The sequence below is a fragment of the Brachionichthys hirsutus genome, chromosome 6, assembly GCF_040956055.1.
Source record: "Brachionichthys hirsutus isolate HB-005 chromosome 6, CSIRO-AGI_Bhir_v1, whole genome shotgun sequence".
Classification (NCBI taxonomy): Eukaryota; Metazoa; Chordata; class Actinopteri; order Lophiiformes; family Brachionichthyidae; genus Brachionichthys; species Brachionichthys hirsutus.
Genome location: NC_090902.1, coordinates 12,325,074 through 12,346,832, shown reverse-complemented (window position 1 = coordinate 12,346,832; position 21,759 = coordinate 12,325,074). Strand labels below are relative to the sequence as shown.

The following is a 21,759-nucleotide window of genomic DNA, read 5'->3' as shown; positions in this document are numbered from 1 at the left end:
GTGTGCGCGTAACCGTTTCCTCTCCGCAGCTCTGCTTCCAGAGGCGGGGTTTCGGCTTTTTCTTCGCCGCCATTGGTCGAAGAGCGACGCCGCTGCGTCTCAGTCGCTCTGTGAATGGTGCTGGGAGGCTGTCCGTCAGAAACAGGCTGCTGCTGACACTCCAGAGAGAGGGAGATGTCAGAGGCTGAGCTGCTCCTTCGCTTCAGACGCGTCAGTGGGGTTCAGCAGCCAGCATGGCCACAGCTGCCTCCAGCCCCTACACCCTGCTCAGCGCCAGCCCCATGATCCACCCGGACAGCCAGGCCATGCAGCCTGCGAGCCCCTACAGGGGACACCAGAAACTTCTCCAAAGTGACTACCTGCAGAGCGTTCAAAGTAACGGACACCCCCTCGGGCACCAGTGGGGCAGCAGCCTGTCGGAGAGCAGCCCCTGGTCGTCCTCCATGGAGCAGCAGGACGTTAAACCGGGCCGGGAGGACCTGCAGCTCGGCATCATCCATCACCGCTCCTCGCACGTATCGCATCACTCCCCGCATCACAACAGCCATGGCAACCATCCCGGGGGGGCCTGGGGGGCCCCGGTTTCCCACGGCTCCTCCATCACGAGCGGGCAGCAGATCAACCTCTACTCCCAGGCGGGCTTCACTGTGAACGGCATGCTGGAGCACGGCGGCCTCACGCCTCCTCCCGGGATGCACCCGGGCCTGCGGGACACGCTCAGCCCGGAGCACGGCGACCTCGGCGGGCACCACTGCCACGACCACTCCGACGAGGAGACGCCGACCTCCGACGAGCTGGAGCACTTTGCCAAGCAGTTCAAGCAGCGGAGAATCAAGCTGGGCTTTACGCAGGCGGACGTGGGCTTGGCGCTGGGCACGCTGTACGGAAACGTGTTTTCCCAAACCACCATCTGCAGGTTCGAGGCTCTGCAGCTGAGCTTTAAAAACATGTGCAAGCTGAAGCCGCTCCTGAACAAGTGGCTGGAGGAGGCGGACTCGTCCACGGGCAGCGCCAGCAGCATCGACAAGATAGCAGCCCAGGGGAGGAAGAGGAAGAAGAGGACGTCCATCGAGGTCAGCGTCAAGGGGGTCCTGGAGACGCATTTCCTCAAGTGTCCCAAGCCCTCCGCGCCGGAGATCCTGTCGCTGGCGGACTCGTTGCAGCTGGAGAAGGAGGTGGTGCGCGTCTGGTTCTGCAATCGCAGGCAGAAGGAGAAGCGCATGACCCCCCCGGGAGAGCCGCCGCCGCCGCCGCACGAGGGACCGTATTCTCACAGCGGGAGCGCGGGAGACGCCTCGTCGTGCCACGATCTCTGACCCGCAACACCGGGAGGAACCCCCCCCCCCCCCCCCCCCCGGCACAGACGCTCGAGCGCAGGAGCGCGCGCGGTGGCGACTCCCCCCGCGCGCCTGTCCCGGTCCAGACGCCCCCCCCCCAGCACTGAAACGCGACAATAACAATAACAGACACCTGCCCATGGCCTTCGTCATTTTCTGACTGTCGGAGGGGCATTATTACGCAGCGCGCGTCACCTCTGGAGCACCAAATGATTTTCTACGTCGCGGATATAAATACAAAATGTGCCTCTGATAACCTGCCAGCCTTGCTTCGTGTCACCATTTCTCCTCCGTCGTTTGTTAATTCCATCACTTTTGATTTGGGGTCCACGTCACGCACCCCCCCCCCCCCCTCCCGGGCTCACAATGCTTTAGTTCGGATCATATTTACACTCATTATTTTGTAACATAGTTGTAGCAGATCTGTAATTATTTTTTGCATTGCATTAAGGCCCTCATTTTCAGTTTCCAATAGCACTTGGAGGGTTTGCATTAAATTCCATGCAGCTCATGAAGACACACACGCACACACGCACACACGCGCACACACACACACACACACACACACACACACACACACACACACACACACAGTTACAGCTATTTATAAATGCATTTATTTGATTTCAATCATCTTCGACCATTAAACTGTGCCGAGAATAGAAAGAGGGGTTGGCGACGCTACACACCTGCCTATAATTTTATTGTACGTTCAGTATCAAATTTTTATAATCTTAAATACTCCTGTTTATTGGTTTATTTCTTAAGTATTTTTTTCGAATATTGTACAGTTTTTTACACTACTCTTTTGAAGTCATTAATTTAAACAAATGAATCTTAGTTATCCATGCACTTAATTAGCAGTGTAAAAACACACACACAATATTTTCAGTATAAAATTGAACTGTTTTGGCGGTTTTTATTCAAAATTTCGATGACAACAAGTAATTATTTATTTTCAGTATAAAGCTTGTATTATGTTTTTGAAAGAAAAAAAACTATGTATGTTGTAATAAACAATTCCTTGTTACAACTGTTCACTGTCCAAAACAGAAACCAAATTCTGATGGAGTCCTTTTAATATCTAGAAAATTATTATTATTATTATTATTATTCAACAATTAAAATGTAGGCTCATGACTATATATTTTTTTACATAATTGGAATATGTTTTACATTTTATTATAATTAAAGGCGTATTACAAAATAGAATTCCATGCTCTGTTTATGTATTTAAACACATACGCAACTGTGTTGAAACAACATGGCCGTCGGTCAGTTTGACTGCATGTTAAAGAACTTTTTCCTGGAACTTTTCCTGCTGTTTTGATGGTCTGATTGTCGCACGGCTCAACAGGACCTTTGCTGCAGGTTCAACTGACCTCAGCAAACACCTCAGCAAACTGAGATGCTTTCTCCAGCAGTCCAACGTTATTGTCCCGGCCCTCTGCCCTCTTCAATCAGACATGCGTGATTTATCGCCACGCCTGCTTTGCATGACAGCAAAACACAATGACACACACACACACACACATTCAAACACATACACAATCAGGAGAGGTTAAATCTCATTTCAAAGACTACAGCTGCGAATAATTGCCAAAAAATAGCTATTCCTAAATAAAAATAATAATGAAGCCTAAAGTAATTTTGGGGATGGTTTGTAAACAAGTAGGCCTATAGATGCTGCTTAAAACGATTCAAAATAGAACTGGAGAGGGAGCGTGAAGGAGGGGTGCGAGGAGAGGCGGAAGGGTGCTATAGGCCTTGCCTTGAAATGGAGAGCCTGACTGGAATACTAATGCGTCTGAATTTATGCATCTCCTCAGTCTGCAAGCCCTGAGAGGGGGTTGGGGGAGACAGAGGACGAGGGAGGGAGGAATAGAAAAGGCTGTGTGGGTGGAGGTGAAAGGGGCGGTTATGTTGAAGAAGAGAAAAGTAAAAGCATGCCTGATTGATTCCATCCATCTATTTTAGTTTGGAATAATCCCTGATTTCTGGGGAGGGGTGGAGGAGGAGGGGGGAGGGAGGGAGGGAGGGTACCCCTGGTATGGAAGAAGAGACAGCAGCCAAGCAAACTAGCAAAGAAGCCAAGGTCCAGAGCAGCAATGCAATATCCTCCGTTCTCTTCCACCCTGGAGTCAGGATGTTTGAGCTCCGAGCAGCCTCCGCTCACATCTTTAAAAATGAATGCTGCATCGTTGTGGAAAAATAAGAAATGACTTGGGAGGGGGGGGGGGGGGGGGATAAAATATATAAATAACTCGTGCAAGATGACAGGAGTTATTTAGAAGCAAAGTGAGTAAAAGCAGATGATAATCAGAAAAGGCAGCAAGGATAATAATAAAAAAAAAAGATCTGCTGAAGTTCACTTTATTCATTAAATCTCGTCTGCTGCTCGGATTTAATCTGTTTCCTGTGTAAAAGACGGAGGAGGAAAGTTAAAAAGTCATAAGAGTAAACAAAGAAAACCCAAATTCTTCTGAATAAATTGTTTTCAAAAGCTTTTATTAATTCTGATATCTGTCCCAAACATTTCATCAAGAAATGCCGCCGCCGCCCACTCCCCAAACACTCTGCATGTCAGTGTCAGTGCACAAGTGTTATGAGGAAGCAAAAAAAAAGTGTGTGAGCCCCTGTAAAACTGACATATAGGAGGTCAAAGGAAGGACGTTCAACACACACACACACACGCACGCACATGGATAAATAATGAGGGCTGCTATATTGGACACACACTTGAATGACTTCTAGATTTCCCGGATTCTTTCTCATACAAAAGGATCAACTCTGCACCACATTTTGTATTTGTTCCTTGTCCTAATTTTGTGTTGTATATTTATGGATTAAACATTTTAACCTTTTGGTCGATTCGAGGACTGGGGATGGAAGAAGCTGAACTATACCATTAATTGCATAATGTAAAATCAATTTTACAACTGGTGTTCCCAGGCAGGTGGAGCTGCTTCAGCGTGAGCTTGAGCCTGTAGGGTGTGTGTGAGGGGGGGGGGGGGGGGGGGGGCTCCCAGCATGAAAGTCATCAGATAAACAGGGAACAGGAAAATACGGTACACCAGCACGGTACACCAGCACCAGCACGGTACACATGCACCAGCACGGTGCACCAGCACGTACACCAGCATGGTACACATGCACCAGCACGGTACACCAGCACGGTACACCAGCACGGTACACCAGAATGGTGCACCATCACGGTACACTAGCACGGTGCACCAGCACGGTACACCAGAATGGTGCACCATCACGGTACACTTAGCACGGTGCACCAGCACGGTACACTAGCACGGTGCACCAGCACGGTACACCAGAACGGTGCACCAGCACGGTACACCAGCATGGTACACCAGAACGGTGCACCAGAACGGTACACCAGCACGGTACACCAGCACGGTACACCAGCACCAGCACGGTACACCAGCACGGTGCACCAGCACCAGAACGGTACACCAGAACGGTACACCAGAACGGTACACCAGCACGGTACACCAGAACGGTACACCAGAACGGTACACCAGAACGGTGCACCAGCACCAGAACGGTGCACCAGCACCAGAACGGTACACCAGAATGGTACACCAGAACGGTACACCAGCACGGTACACCAGAACGGTACACCAGCACGGTACACCAGAACGGTACACCAGCACCAGCACGGTACACCAGCACGGTGCACCAGCACCAGAACGGTACACCAGAACGGTACACCAGAACGGTACACCAGCACGGTACACCAGAACGGTACACCAGAACGGTACACCAGAACGGTGCACCAGCACCAGAACGGTACACCAGAACGGTACACCAGAACGGTACACCAGAACGGTGCACTGGCACCACGCTTCTATACCTTAACTCCGTCAGAATCACGACCGGAGCTCCAACGGCATGCAGACGATCAGTTAGCCTGCTGAAAACCAAAGTAAATAAAGAAGGTGTCTCTGTGTTCATCCTGCCCTCAACTGTGTGTGTGTGTGTGTGTGTGAGTGATCAAATATGCACTTTTGGGGATTATCACAATTTATAATTTTTCAAAAGCTTTTCTTTCTAATCTTCAGTTCAAAGCATCAAATCATGATTTATTTGACTCTTAGCTTGACTTTAATGCATAATTCACAGGACTTCCGAAGGAAAACGTGTTCTACCTGAAGTTAATGGCAAAACAATCAAAGTCATTATAAGCTTCAACCCCCCTGACGTGAACCAAGGAGGGGCTACAAACACCCCACGGGGGCTTATACAGGCCTCAGAGCCCCGTGTTTACCCGTGATCCCGGTGCTCTTCTCCACCGGCATCCACCTCTGCATGCCCCCCCCCCTACTCAAACCACAAAGCCGAGCTTTGATGGCCCCTTTAAGGACCGCAGGAACTCAGAGTGACGGTTTATTTCGAGGCTGCATGCAAACTGTGATGACGACGTGCATGAGGCGGCCCATGTCTCTCATGCCCCCCCCCCAAAATAAAAATAAAAAACTACAGAGTGCAGTAACAACTCACTTCCGCCACAGTTTGTCTGTTAGACCCACGCATGAGAGAGAGAGAGAGAGAGAGGGAGAGAGAGAGTAAATCACTGTGTCTGATGTCTTCCTTTCAGACAGAGGGCTGATCACTCGTCCTGCTTGTTCCACATTAGCTCATTATCACACACACACTCACTCCATTAATTCTCTTGCTTTTATTAGCAGCAAGAGTAGCTTCACGCACGCACACACACACACACACACACCGGTGGACCGATGATAAGCGCTGCCTCCACCTCATCTGACAGCTAATGGCTTCATTATAGGAGCAGAGTGTTAATTGGCTGACTTGAGGGAGACGCTCGTTAATGAGGATAAATAGATTCACACCTGAGCAGGGCGGTGACCCAGCTCCGGCTCCTCGGCTCGGCTCTGGGGGGGAACTCTGGAGCTGACTCCATCCAGCTACAGGACTCCAGCAGCTGTCCCTCTTGCTGTCGCCCCCCCCCCCCTCCCGGCCAGAACGGAGCGACGCTCCCCTCGCCAGGCGGACTTATGAGCCAAGTGGTTGATTATCAGCAGCAGGAGGCCAAAACAGAGAGCAGCGTGTCAAAACAATTAGCCCCGCCCCGCTGTTTACCTCCCTGCAGCTCCCCGGCCGAATATGAACTGCATTCAGTGCGGGGGGGGGGGGGGTCAGCCTGGACAGTTGCAGGGAAAGGTCAACAGCTGGCCCATAGGTCATTGCGTGTGCCTCTGCATTTATGGGAGCAGGCCTCAATCCATCTGCTTCCCTGCCTGGACCTCCATCCTCCGCTGTCTGGACACGCGCGCACGCACGCACGCACGCACTCAAGGGAGGGGGGTGTGGTCAGACAAAATGGAAGCGGATTATTTTATAAAGGTACGGCGTCTCTTTTACTGAATGGTGCCGCCCTCTATCGGCGGCTCACGCGCTCTGCAGCTCATTCATCTTTATTAATGGCGGGCTTAGTGGGGCGTGGCCATAAAGGCCTCGAATAAACACACAAAATGAAATGCCACTTTACAGCGTTCGCTCTAACCAATGAATGAGACAACAGTTATTAGCTCTGCACAGCAAAATGTATATATATAAAAAATAAAATGAATCCTGTGGTGCAACCATCTTTCTCAAATCCCACCGGATTTTCCGTAGATTTGGGCAAATTCTTAAGCCTCTCTTGTGCTTGAGCATGGAATCCTTCTGTAAGTTTAGGCCTTCACCAAATGAATTGGGGCCGCTGCAGTCCGTGGAGGCCGGGGAAGACTTTAAACATCCGAGTTTTGTGTTGAACGTGTAGAAAACCTGAGCTATCTAAGCTGTTCTTGTTTAATTTGGTTATTGCAAAGAGCTGATAAATAAATGTCACATGCAGAGGGGGCTGAATATGTTTGCTTCCAGCTACATTAGCAGCCAACACTTTGCAATAAGGGGGAAATGTCAAGGAGTTCCTTCCTGTACAAGCGCCCCCCCAAAAAACACGAATAAATCAAAAAATGTAAAACGGCTTTTTCCAATTTTCTGCGGTTGTGAAATCTGACGCTTGTAGAAAGATTATTGCACCAGGAATGTCAGCGCTCTGCCTAAGTCCAATGAACACTCCCCAGGACAAATGATTGGCAGAAATCCCAGGCTGGACATTTCCAAACGTTATGGCAAAGCCAAAGGTGAGAATTTCAGCCTTCATTTTTAGATGAACCAACCCCGTTAAATTTGGTTACGAAGCACAAACGGAACGCTTCTCTTACAAAAGTTTTCATCTGCTATATAAAGTACACTCACACATTTTACTACTCGTTCTTTTCCTTGTGCAGCTGTTCAGAAGTTTGTCTCATATTCCTGCTCTGCCTTAAATTGTTCTTGGACTATTTCCTTCCACATGTGGTGCATCATTCTGCAAAACACCAACGCAGCGCAAAACCACAATGACTGCATGTCAATAATGATCTTTAATGTCAATATATACAGAACCTGAAAGAAAAATAGAATCTTAAAATTCAAATGAAATAAATACAATATCATACAATTTCCACAATGTCTTTTTTTTTGAAGAGATATCCACGGAATTTCTTTACAGCTCTGGTTCGACAGGGTGCGCCCCCCCCCCCCCCCCCTGCCCCCTCCAGAAGAACCACCAACAGCTCCCCACATGCTCTTCATCACCCATCATCTTCATTAAACATAGAAGCCATTTATATATTCTTTGCAAACTAGAAGTGTTTCACATTCAACCTGCAGACGATGCCTTTTAATTTGATTCGTTGTCGGCATCGTAAAGTAACACTGGTCAGAGTTTAAAATGTATTCTTAAGCGATGGCGACGTCTCTCAATCCGTATCATTCCGCCGACTCTCTTGCGTGTAAATCACCACTTCTCTTTGAAAAATAGACAAAAAAGAAAGAGACAACTGAGGAGGATGGCAGAGCGCAGATGTAGAGCAATGTGGGTGAGGATTGGGGGGGGGGGGGGGGCACAGTTTACCGAAGCAGCTTTAAATCAGCCAATCACAGTGAAGGTGGGCATCAGCTGGTGCATTTCTTCCTGTGCGAGGAAGAACGAATGAAAGGCGAGGAGGGCGAGTGCATATGAAAGCTGTGGACATAAATACAAGTCCGTCTCCCCAGCAGGTAACAGACACGCGGGTTTCCCCTCTTCCTCTCCGGCTGACCTCGTCACAACGCCACCTCATCCAGTGTGAGTGTGCATATGTCAGGCGTGTCAAATAAATAGACTTAAAAAAAAACAAAAAAACAAGGAGATAGTCGATCGGACTGGCCAGGAGTTCTGTCTGCTGCGTGTCGGAGGGCGAGCGGCGGGCGTCTACATGTCGGTCGAGGTGAGTTTCTTCATGCTGCGTCTCTGGGCGAGACTCGACGCCGCCACGGGCTCCAACACCGGCTGACTCGTCTTCTGGCTCAGCGCTGAGTAAGTGGCAGCCATGGCTCCCTGGAAAACAGAATTAACATGTGGTTTGATTAAAAAGAAATAAATACCAAAGTATAAACTGCAGCAATTCAGTGTTTCATCCACTCATTTGGCTTCCAAATAGAACACGAATGTGAATTCCTTTCTTTCTGGAGACGGTAGGATAAACTTTAAATCGTTGTTAATTGAGTTTTAGTGCAAGAAAACAGGCTTCAAGATTTAAAGCGTTGTCCCGTCTTAATATTACCGTATATTATATTTGTTTAGCTAGTGCCACCCACAAATACAGAAGGCAAATCAAAAATGCACTTTATCTGACAATTCCAGAATTTCAGCAGCACCGATCCATTTAGAACAGGTATATTCTATACAAGGCCCAGTTAGGATCATGTACGCTTTGTGCAATCATTGTTGAAACAATAAAATAAAATCATATTCAAAGTTTGCCTTTGCCAGCCAAAAACCAAATCTAGAAGTGAGAGAGTAATCATGAGGGACTGCCGGTAAACAGGACTCACTCATTGAGTCCTGTTAACTCCATGAGTCCATTCATAAAGACGTAAAAAGGCCACAGAGTGGAGCTCTCTGTTTATCGTGGATCTTTGTTCAGAATGGTGATCTCAGGCTCGGGGTTGTATCTGAATGAAGATGGGTCAGGGATTCCTTTGCAGGTCGGCTGGTGAACAGTGACGCTTCGATTTGGAGGACGGTTCAAACGCTTCACAAGGAAGATGAAGGATGGTTGTGACCTTTGCACTGTGACCTTCTGTGTATTTCAGGCTATCATCTCTTTTCATTCATCAAAAAGGCAGCATCTTTCATCGGCCCAAAAAACTGTCGACTTTAACTGACTGCATATAATGTAAAGCTCGAGCTGAAAGACACTAGATCAGGAAACCTGGTAAAAGGATGGATTTGTGCTCCGTTGGAACAGATGAGATTAGAAGCGAATGAATCACCAGGGATCGGACCCCACGCATCAAAGTCAAGAAGCACATGCTCTGCAAGGATACGGCGTTATAGTCGATGAGAGACGTACTTCCGTGTTTAGAAAGGGGCGTTAAGGGTAACACGTGAAGCCATAATCCCACCCAAACTAGTACCACTAACCTTTATTTACATTTTAAACCACAGCAGCAGACGCTTTGAATACATTGCATCATTATACAAAGCAGAACCGTCTGTGCGAAGGAAGTCACGGTTTACTTCCTGTGTCTCTGCATTCGATCGCGAGGAGGATTGCTGTCGGACTCACTTTGACGAGATGCGGCGCGGCGTGGCGCGTCAGCTGGAAGTGTGGTAGCGCATTTCTGCAGGTGATCCAGGAATGCTTCAGAACCTGCTCTGCGGTGTATCGCTGGTGAGGGTCCACATGGAGCATATGAGACAGCAGGTCCTACGACACCAAAGCAACATCCACGTTTCGGACTCAAATCGATTTTTCCACGATGATTTATTTATTGCGTGTTCAGGAAGAGGAGCGACTCGTGTTGCTACAGAGAAATAAAAGACGCCACTTTCTATCGCAAGATCTGAAGAATCACAGAAATGAAACGGACAAGTATCAGCTGGTGTACCTTTGAGGTGTCTGATACAGTATCCCAGTTCCCCCCCGTCAAAGAGAAGTTTCCAGATCCTATCCGGAGTAGAATCTCCTCCGGTGTGTCGTTCGGCCCATTAGCAAACGGCGTGTACCTTACGAGGGTAAAAAGGAGGAATAAGCACACGCGCTACTGTGTCCTCGTCTCATAAGGCAAACGCATCACGACTACAAACAATGTGCCATCATGAAGGGGATTTCCAGCAATAGAAGATTCCATCCTGCGATCTCAGCTTCCTTAATGAAAGCGGCAGCACAACCGGAATGAGATCGCTTGCCGTTGAGTTTCCACTTTAAAAGTCTTCCTAACTGCATCCCAGCTTGGTCAATGATTGCCTCCGAGTACAGTCTTACCCTGCCAGCATGGTATAAAGTAGAACTCCTAGACTCCATATATCACAGGCTGCATCATAACCTTGCCTCATTAGTACCTGGAGCGAAACACAAAGAGAGAAAACATTACAAACACAAACGGCATCGTCAGCTCTCCAATCCTCTCTCTCTCTCTCTCTCTCTCTCTCTACACCTTTAACTTGGTCCCAACGTTTTCCCGTCCCTCACCTCTGGTGCCACAAAGTTGGCCGTGTAACAGGGGGTCAGGAGCAGGCCGTTGCCTCCCCGAAGCTGCTTGGCGAATCCAAAGTCGCATATCCTGATCGAGTCCGGATTCCCAGAGTCGTCCATGTACAGAATGTTGCTGGGCTTCAGGTCTCTGTGCACCACCTGGGCAGGATGGAGAACAGAGACGGGTCGGAGGAGAAGACGTCTCCCTTGTGCTCATACGTTTCCCGAAGGTTTCCCCTCACCCCTTGGCAGTGGAGGTAATCGACAGTTTTTGCGATGGTGTAGAGAACAGCGCTGGCTTCTCTCTCAGAGAAAAACTTCTGCCGGAGGATCTTGTCCAGGAGCTCCCCTCCCTTCATCAGCTCCGTCACCAGGTAGACATACCTGCCCTCGTCATACACCTGGCACAAGGACACGACAGAGGTGACCCCCTCCGCATGGTGACTCGCGTCTCTGAAAGGCTTTACCAACACGAAACACACACACAAAGTGGTACCGACGTCTTTCAGGGTGATGATGTTGGGATGCTGCCCGTATCGCATCAGGATTTCAATCTCTTCAGAAGGGTCCCTCTTAATTTTGTCGATAATCTGTGACACATGAAAACAGGCATTTGACAGTTAACAGTCAAGTAAGCGGCTGAGATTGTTGTTTTTTTTGAATGTGCAACATAAAAGCATTTAGCAATGTGGAGCTCCGAAAGGTACAGCGCAGCTTAATAAAAAAATAAACTAGAAAGACAATCAGAGATTGCAGACCCTCGCCTCCAATCGACTATTGGATCTTGTGAGACAGTAAACAGGGCTTCCGGATCAGAGGGGCCAAACCTGCTCTAGCTTGCTGCTCCGGAACGTACTACAAGACTCCTTCTGGACTCTTTTTCCCATCATGCCATTCGTGTCCCTCCCTCTTAAAGTGGCAGTTTACAGCACAGGCACAATTCCAGATGTAAAAATAATTCTAGAATCTGGATCCAGATCCGGATCAACGCCATTCTCGGGGAGGACCGAGCCACGGACAGAACCTTGCTTGTGTAAAAATTTCAAGTCGATTGGGTTACTGGTTTTTGAGTTATGCGCTCGGACAGACAAACAGACAAACAAACAAACACACCCAATTTCCTGTGACATGAAGGTCATTCAGAGCAAGGTCGTCTCATCGTCTTTGCTTTGATATAAGATTTCACACAACAGTCTGTTCTGCCAGCAGCGTTCTCTCAAATAAAGCTGGTTTCCTTCTTACAATCAACAACCACACACCGAGAAGAAAGAAAAATGACCGTATCTAATGACGGAGACGTCCGAGAGAGAGAAAGGGAAGCAGAAAGCGGCCATACATACTAATGGAGCAGTGGAAAACATTAGCTGTTGGCAGCGACCGAGCCTCCATTAAAAGACGCTGCAGCTTCTCAAGACAAACTCTGATCTGTTGTTTTTCAGCCGCTTGATTTGAAGTTGAGACTCCCGAGGGCCGTGAACCAAGCCTACACCGAAGAGCAGGGTCTGCAGTGTAAAACCACTAAACAGAGCTCTGGCTTAGCCACAACTATTATACAAAAGGGAAGCGATTTGGTGGAAAGCAAGGCTGGACATACTTTTTAGAGGACAGCTATATGGCTTCACCAAATTGTGCATACAGCAATCAATTGAAGCTCAATTACATCAAAACACGCACGTTTATAATAATAATTTACACTGATATGTAGCTGAAAGAAGCTAAAAATGTTGTTGCCTCACACATTAGCGATCATTTTTCAGTAGCAAGTATCACAAATGGGTTCAGATTCCCCTTTTCTTCCTGAATTCCTGTCCCTGAGGTCAAACGTTCACCAGAAAAGCGTTTCTGCAGGAAATAATGCTCCAGGTGACGTTGACATTTTGGTTCTAAAATATCATCACTTTATCCTTGTAGAGATTTGTGTGAAATGGTGTCATAATTACAATAAATTCCTGGTCTGAGGTCACTGTGACCTTTTGTCCATCAAAGTCAACCTCAAGTGGAGGTTCGTGCCAAATGTTAAGACATTCCATCCAAGCATTCCTGGGATTATCATGTTCACAATAATTGGATGCATGGATGACCTTAAAACCTACTGCCCCCCCCCCCCCAGGTTAAAACGGCACCTACCTTCACAGCGTAGTCCGTAGCAGAGACTCTGTGGACGCAGCGTTTGCAAATGGAGTAGGAGCCGACGCCGATGTCCTCCTGCAGCTCGTACATATCGCAGAACTTCGTTGCGCCCCCGTGCATCTGACAAAGAACAAGAACAGACAACATTGCGCTCTCTAAACGTTCACTGGGTACATGAAGAAGCATTGTGGTGCCCTCCATAAGCCACGCCTTTACATTTGATGCGACGGACACATAAAGCACAATGTCTCCGCAGGTGAAACGGAAGTGGGCCGCCGTTCGTCCCGCTCCGGTGCGATCAGCTCTCGGCGGTTTGCTTTAATGCTTTCACACAGAAACAGAGTGGAAACTTTGAGGGTGATTTTATGGCCTATTGAGCAGCCACTGTTTAAAAGCCCTTTCGCACTACTGGCTCCAGATTCACACATCACTTAACGGTGGCTAAACGCTGTCAAGTTAACAGTTATGGCCACAAACCGAGCCATGTTGTGTGTGGGCTGGCCAGCGTGTGTGTGTGTGTGTGTGTGTGTGTGCGTGCGTGTGTCCGTGTGAGAGTGTGTCTCTGCAGTGAAATGCAACCAGTGTTAAAAGGATAAATGTGGCTGTCTGCAAGTTTCTGCAAACATGTCAATCCAATCAACTGTGATCCTACTTTGAATACATCGTGATGAAACAGCGAGTAATTTGTCAACTAGCACGTCGTGCTAATTGTTCAGGGGAAACTAGAGAAGTCTTTAAAGCAGTGTTTACTTTGTTTTAGGAATAAAAGACGAGTCACTCACGCTGATTCATTTTGCAAAGTGACAACCTGGGAAAGGCTTACAAATATCTGCGTTTGACCTTCATGCGAGGACGCGGAGCGACGAGGTGTGTGTGTTCACCTGGACTATCGGTAGTATGCTGAGCAGCGGCGAACCCTTGTTCTCATCCATGGGGGCAGGAGCAACAAAACTGAACCCCTTGAAGAGCTGATGTGCGTTAGCACTGGGGGGGATACCTGGGGAGTCTAAACATCAAAGTAAAAATCAACAGAATTAACATACAAGCATTGAAAACATCGACTACAATTTTGGAACGGATTACTGTAGTGGCAGTTTCCATGGCTGCAGGAGTGTTGCCAAGCTTTAAGTGTGTTTGTCTGTGTAGGTGTGGATTTACCTTTAGGCGTTTTAGCGGTGAACTCGGGGTCGAAGCAGAACGTGTCATCTGGTTTACCTGCTGCAGGCTTGAATGGCGGCTGCAGCTCTCGCCTGTACAGTTTCTGCAGGAGATTCGGGTGCAGGCGTGGAGAACACACACACACACACACACATACACACACACTAGAAATCAAACCCCAAAGTGTGTGAACATACGTGAAAGAGAAGCCAAGACCCCTCCCAAATTAACCCTCTTCCCAGTAGCATCCTGCTGGTTCTTAAACACTCACACAGGGCAACTCGAACACACACAGTAAGAACTGGCCCCCTGCCCAGACACACACACACACACACACACACCAACATAGACTGATGGCCGGTAGTGACCCAGCCAACCGATTGCTGGGTGTGAATCCTCGAACAGAAGCCGAGCGCTACATGTGTGTTTTTTTGTGAGAAATGAGACGGCTGTGCGTGCGCTCACATTCCAGTCGATGGTGGAGAAGAAAGCATGGCGTTTGATCTCCTCCACGCCGTCGGGTCCGGCCCCTAGAGACGCAGATTACGCAGGTTCAGTTATCCTGGCAATTTCAGTTTCTACTTTTTTCAGAGAACCAAAACGTCTAAAGCATTTCTCCCTCAGCGCCTTCCAGCATGCGATTTAAAGCGGATGCCAAAGATGTTAACAAGAGTGGCGCCATCCGAGGATAAACGCCCCCGCCCCCATTTTCCTATGTTCCAACAGGTCTGAAAAAAACCAGCCACCTTGAATGTACCTTACCTAGTCTGTTAGCAGGGTTGCGCTTAAACAGCATCCTCAGCAAACTCTGGGCTTCCAAACTTAGGAACTGGGGCATTCCGAGTTTGGCTCTGGAGGGAGGAAGCAACAAGGGGTGACGGAAAGAAAAGCACTGGCTGCTCATGACTTGTGTGTCAGAACGTGTCCCACTTCTTTTTTTTTTTTTTTTAACGGATTCGTAAGGTCTCACTTGAGAATCATGTTCATGGTCTCGTTGCGGTCTTTCCCTTGGAACGGTAACGTCCCCGTCAGCATCTCAAACTGCAATCACACAATGAAAGGCCGGGGGTGGGGGGGGGGGGGGGAAGGCGTACTTAACAGGATGTTTTTTTTCCCCCCAGGTCGTATCTATTGTGAAACACAAAGGCTGCATGAGTTTGTGTACCATTAGTACTCCCAGAGACCACCAGTCTGCACTCTGCGTGTGTCCTCTCCTGTTGACCACCTCGGGGGCCATATACTCCACAGTACCACAGAAGGAATACGCCTTCTTATCAGCATCTACGGACTCTTTACTCAAGCCAAAGTCTGCGTGGCATCCATGCAAAGGAAGATGGTGAGACACAAACATCTGAGCAACAGGAATGACACGAGACAGAACTTTAAATGTCTCTGAAGAACCGTTAAAAACAACATCAACAAAAACGGTTACAAGCCATCCTAAATAATTATAGTCAGTTACATAGTCCTTCCAGCGTTTATCAGACGATTGAATTATTTGAAGACTATTTAGATTCGTCCAGCACCGAGTGAAAAGCATACCCGTTAACTTTATGTGTCCAGCTTCATCAAGTAAGATGCTGAAAGACAACGAGAATTAGGAGCGTTAGCGTCACACCGACAGAACTCAAGTCGTCTCGCACCTTTTTCGTTATTTCCCCCGCTAAATCTACTCTTAAGTTTCAAAGGTTTCAAAACTACAAACGTTCCGTTAAGTGGTGATTCACTACTTCATTCGTCAGTGTGGAGGAGGAGGAGGAGGAGGAGGAGGAAGAAGTGAACAGCTGGGGATACAAGCAGGGATCGAGAATTCCTTACAGAAACACCTTTATTTGAAATCAAAATAATGTCAGCAGTCACGCCAACTATTTTTTTGAAATAATGAGCAATGACTGCTGAACAAGCGCTACCCATTGTTGTTAGGAGCAGATGGGAGCACTATAGTGTGTTTTGGAAACAAGGCAGCTGATGACAATAACAGCAAAGCAGCATGTGTGAGCAAATTAAAAACCATTAGCCGTCCTGTGCTGGAGATTTTCTTTCTGTTTATACAAAAATGCCTTAAGACTTTTTTTAAATGGAAGCCTTGACATGGAGAGGAGGGTTCTTTGAAAGCTTTGGTTTGCATCAGATTAACACAAAGGCTTTGTCATTAATTGTAGCAGAAACAGAAAGTTAAACAGGAGAACTAGTAACAACTCGTGTCAGATGTCAGCCCCCCCCCCAGCCCGGTAGGTCTACATCACAACAACACACGGGGAAGCAGAACCCTGCGGCGCTGAGCTAATCGGCTAAGCAGGGGCTCCTGCTAACTAGCCACATGCTGTTCGCTCTCTCTCTCTCTCTCTCTCTCTCTCTCCACCTCCACCTGGCTAATGTCAGTCGGATCAGACAGCATGAGACCAGTTTAAGCCCGTACACCCGGCCGGACTGGCCAACCTGCCTGCCATATACTCATGAGAGGGGGAAATAGCTAGCAAAAGGAACAACACAAATAAGTATGATTGCACACGAAAGAAAGATGAAACCCATTCAGGTTGTTCCTGAGATGAGCGACGAGTGAAGTGTCAGAGGTGGACGGGGGGGGGGGGGGGCTACGTTTCATACTTCTCTGGCTTGAGGTCTCTGTAAACTATGCCCAGGTTGTGCAGATGGTCGAGGGCCAGGGCCAGCTCTGCAAGGTAGAATTTCACATCTTCCTCTGTAAACATAACCTGATAAGAACTGGACAGATTTACTCTCTGAACTCAGGAGAGGAGAGACATTCCACAGCTTTGAAATGACGCTTCAGTCACCAAAAACAGAGAGAACAGGTCATTAATGGCATGAGATCAACATTTTTACATTTCAGAATTCTGCCGAGAGAACAATCAACACATTGTCCGAGTTCCCTGGAAGCCTTTAAAGGGCCGATCTATGGCTGCGACATGCAGCAGCTCAAACGACTGATGATTTAACGCGCGGCAGAACTCATAGAGAAGTCACTTGTGAGGAGTTCAAACTAAAATGTGAACACGATACAAACAGGGAAAGACGGATGACTCGTCGGTTTCCCTACAGAATAAATAAAACACTTTTGCATAAAACTGGACATCTGGAGCATCCATTGTGTTTACAAATGCACATTGTGACATCCAGAGTTCCTCGTCGCTGGTGTTGAAAATAGCATTAATCCCATTTCGTGAAAGGACGTGAGGAATCGAATGGGTCTTTTCAACGACATAAAAAGTTACAAAGAGTGTGGCGAGATATGAAGCAACAGAACGTCAGCTTACCTCTTTGGATAAGCGAGTGAATACATCCCCTCCCCTGAGAAAGTCCAGTATTAGATACAGTTTCCCTTCTGTCTGAAAGGCTGGAGACAACGAGAAGCAAACGGCGCTGTGATTTCAGCAGTGGAATTATAACCAGAACAGAACAGAACCAGCTACATGCTACATGCTACATTCAATGGATGACAGAAGTTCAGCTTCGCTCTTCATTTAAACACTTCAAGCGATTTCAAATCGAAGTTAGACGACGTTAGGCAAGAAGCTTCTTTGGATTGTGACACATTTCTCTCTGAATTCAGAACGAAGGTTCTGATTCATGCTGCAAGGGTTGCCGTTTATGACTTTGGGCTCATTTAGGAGAACCGGGTTCTTCACAGCAGCGCCGTGTGAAATTCTGCCCCATCATGGATGAACGTCACTTAACACTCCGCTGGCGATGCAACTGCAGCGGCGGCGGACAGGCGAGGGTCCATCAAATAATCATGACGCGCTGATAGGAGGACATACTTCGTTACGGGCGGCCATCAGTGTGCAGAGTTCGTGAAAATTAACAGTTTGAAATGAGTCGCTGTCGCAGAGGCGAGTCTTTCGCGAAGGAGACTGATGTCACCTTGATTGATATTTTAGATTTGGCGAGCGCTAACGTTGGATTCTGTCCGAAAAACAGATTTTATTATGGCGATGAAGGATGTTCAAAAACACGAGACTGTAGCCTGAAGGATTCAGAATTTGTCTAAATACAGTGTAAATAAATAATGTGCGTCTTACCGTAGTGCAACTTCACGATGAAGGGATGATTGACCTCCACTAAAATGTCTCTTTCCATCTTAGTGCGAACTCTGTCCCTGACTGAGGAGAAACAGGAAGGTGAGGCACGGTGAGACGGAGGAATTCAACACGGAATGACACACAAAGGCATTACCTTTCAAAGATGCTTTTTTTAGAACTTTCATTGCATATAACTGACCAGCGTCTGGGCCCAGGATCTTCCTGACAAGAAACACCTGAGAGACGAAAGAGAACGTTCAGGAACAAAACACCGAGAGCTGCAATGACGGAAGCATTCCAACGCTCTCTGGTTCCTCACCTTGCCGAAGGAGCCCTGGCCGAGGACTTTGAGGAGTTCAAATTGAGATGGATCGGCTTTCTCGCAGCCCTCTTTCACGTGGTGTGTGATAGGAATCTCTTTATAGGTCCCTTCATCCTACACAAAGAGCGTCAGCATGAGAACACCATCCTACACGCGCACACACACACACACACACACACACATGCAAATGATCCAAAACCCACCATTACTTACACAGTGTGAGAAAGACTCTTCCTCCTCCATGGGTTCATCCATGATTTGATGCCCATTGACCTGCGGCCAAAAACGACAAAGTTCAGCAGCGGCGACGGGAGCAGGAAGCGCGCTAACGGACCTTGTTTTCAGCCGGGCACGGCTCCGACAGCGGCTCCTACACGCCCACATGCATGATGGTGGATTCAGCAGATCAATGAGTCACATGCAATAACAGTGAGCTTTCCCCCCCTCCCCCCCCATGCACCACTCTGTTGTCAAACACTATGGAGTCCATACTCTAAGCTTGTCCAGCTTTCATCCCTCCCGCCCCCCCCCTCCCCTCCGTAAAGCCCCTCAATATTATCATGCTAGCTTAATCCCCAATCCAGGGCAAAAAGGGACAAATCTGACTGGGCTTCAGAGCCTGCTGTCGGCTCGGGCTGCAAGATGAATTCAGCCTCCCGAGGGATGCACTCGGGTCCAGCTCTCTCAGGGCTGGAGGAAGAGCGATGCTTAAAAACAGCCCACAGACAGATCTAATTTCTGCACTCTATTACATTCAGGCGTCTGCTTTATGCCTCTCTCTTTTGTCTTTAATTAAAAGGATCATCTGATATCTCAGCATCTGCTAATACAGCAGCCAATAAGCTGGTTTCTTCTACCATTAACCATGTTTGAGGTCTGTGCTGCACTCAGACTGCATGATGCATTCAGTCCGGTGTGTTTGTGTGTTGAATTCCATCAAGCCTCTGAAGACAGGGGGGGGATGAGTCATAGCACTACGCAAGCCCACTCCGTGGGTGGAGCCACCAGCATACACTCATGTACACCCTCAGAAGAAAAGGCCAACAAAACCACCTTCCAGCCTCGTTTCCTCTGCAGATTAACGCCGAGACGAGAAACATTCAAAACAGTCAAGCTGCAGACCCGAAAGGAAGACGCCACATGGAAAAATGTCAAAATGAAGTCTTGTATCTCTCTGAAGTACAAGATCCAGGCTGTCCGAAGCCAGGGCACTGTCATAATTCACACATGCATCCTCACTCCCACCCCTGCTATGGCTCATCCAGGCGCGTAACAGAGAGCAGCCTACACTTGCAAGCACCGCCAGGCGAGTCTTTTACAGCCATCTGAAAAATCATGTTTGATATTCTAGTTCGGTCTCACAAACCACCGATTCCGTTGTACCGCTACACACTGGATGATTAAAACAACGATCACCTGGTTTTATCAGCTAAGCCGAATGTTTACGTCCGCCTGTAGTATAGTATTTAAAGCAGCAGGGGATTAAAGCGCTTTACGCCTAGAAAAAGATAGTAACAGTTTCTTAACAGCATTAAATCATCATTAAACATTCCCGTGCCAGATGTATAGACTGAGATCCTTCAATGACAATTAAATAGATGTGGGGGTGGAGGATCATAGGATAAGGGTAAAAAAAAAAAAAAGAATTGATCGGGTCAGCCGTTTCTGATCAGAGACAGATTCTATCCTTGACGTCAGAGACTACCGATAATCTCAGTTGGCTTTGGTCCACACACAAAACACCTTTAGAGAGTTCATATTAAAGTAAACTGAACCTAGGAGGTCTGCGGTTACCATCACTGCTTTACTGAAGGGCTGAAGATGGAAGGATAGCCCACATCCAACATGAGGATTTAGAATCCATTGAGATCCCAGTTATGAGCAGAAAGGAAGCGAGCAACAATTCTCCTCCACCTCTTAAATGTGCTGATATTGCTAATAATATTCCGTCAGGCGTCTATATGAAGAATTTCCACAAAAATATGAATGACTAAATAGCTTTAAAAAAAAAGTTATTTGCCATTTATTAATTCACTTTGTGCAGCTGACAAGCCATGCCTCGCTTCTAAACGTGTCTGACCAAAGTAACACAGAGGTGGAGTTGAACTTTAAATACATTTCGTGTTCCTCAAACACGTTATTGGGTAAAAAAAATAAAAAATAAAAAGACATTACCAGCTCCTCCATGCACCGGACGGTGGAAGGTGAAAAAGAGACTATCCAAGTTTCGAGCCCGCAAGCTGTCAGCTAGCAAGCAACCGAATGCTAATGCTACATATGCTAAGCTAGCAATGAAGCGAACTCTTCTTGAGAAGTGTAAATAACAACAAAAAACAACCAGGAAGTCAAGTGGCATCGGGGGGAAAGTGGTCGAGCTCAGTGAAGAACAACAAGCGGCGGCTAAAGCCCGGAAAGGCGGCTTCCGAGCAAATAAACCGGGACAGTGCAACAAAAATAAACATAATCACCAGCTGTAAGCACTAGCTAGCGTGTTAGCATGCATCACGGGGAGCCGTCGGTCGTGACGCTACCCAGCCTCGCAGGATAAGCTTACTGAAAACAGGACAGGACAATGCAAAAAACAACCGAAAAACAAAAATCAACTCACCTCACTACTAACGCTGTTTACCTCCATCTTGTGCCAGGATTCCTCTCCGCGTCTAAGGCATTGTCGTCCACCTTAAACCCCCGCTCCACGTTGCATGCCTTCACCGCTGCTGAAGCCCCGCTTATTCTGCTTTGCCGATCGGATGGAAGTAGCGCGGATTGTGGATCTCTACCGGGGGAGTCGGTGCGGGGGGGGGGGATCCGCGGGTGTTGATGACCGGGACCGAGCACTCTCCGACAGCACCGCTTACCCTGCCATCGATGCGAATATGGCGGCGCTATCGCTGTACCTGGTCGTCAGTGAATGAATGTTTATTGACGTACGTGTGACGCAATTCAGTGAAGGATTTCCCCCCCAGGTCCAAAAGCGAAGCGACGGATGTCGAGATGGAGAGGAAGAGGAGGAGGGAAGGAGAGCGCGCGCGGTGGCGCGGAACGACGCGCCGCGTCCGACGTGCGTCCATCCGGGCTGATTCGCTCCACGACCAACGTGACGTCACGAGCTCATGATTAAATTAATACAATCTATGACCAGGAACAGCAAACCCGTCTTTATGATGAGCCAGGAGCCCAAG

The 21,759-nt window shown here is 47.9% G+C and overlaps 2 protein-coding genes across 2 annotated transcripts; one reads left to right on the top strand and one right to left on the bottom strand.

The window, feature by feature from the left end:
• The first annotated feature begins 233 nt into the window (after positions 1–233).
• On the top strand, positions 234–1,316 carry LOC137894857 (POU domain, class 3, transcription factor 4-like). Its single transcript, XM_068740332.1, has one exon. It carries the CDS (start codon positions 234–236, stop codon positions 1,314–1,316), a length of 1,083 nt encoding a protein of 360 aa, XP_068596433.1.
• A 6,457-nt stretch (positions 1,317–7,773) lies between these two features.
• rps6kal (ribosomal protein S6 kinase a, like) lies at positions 7,774–21,221 on the bottom strand. The gene is made up of 22 exons (XM_068740437.1): positions 21,186–21,221; positions 18,791–18,850; positions 18,575–18,691; positions 18,410–18,491; positions 18,256–18,336; positions 17,491–17,570; positions 16,823–16,929; positions 15,758–15,795; positions 15,381–15,523; positions 15,186–15,256; positions 14,978–15,066; positions 14,681–14,745; positions 14,216–14,318; positions 13,939–14,063; positions 13,055–13,177; positions 11,428–11,517; positions 11,170–11,328; positions 10,925–11,086; positions 10,718–10,794; positions 10,341–10,458; positions 10,019–10,159; positions 7,774–8,784 (listed from the first exon to the last, which is right to left on the bottom strand). The coding sequence occupies exons 1-22, from the start codon at positions 21,210–21,212 to the stop codon at positions 8,659–8,661; spliced, it is 2,184 nt and encodes a 727-aa protein (XP_068596538.1). The 5' UTR covers positions 21,213–21,221; the 3' UTR covers positions 7,774–8,658.
• Positions 21,222–21,759: the final 538 nt, after the last annotated feature.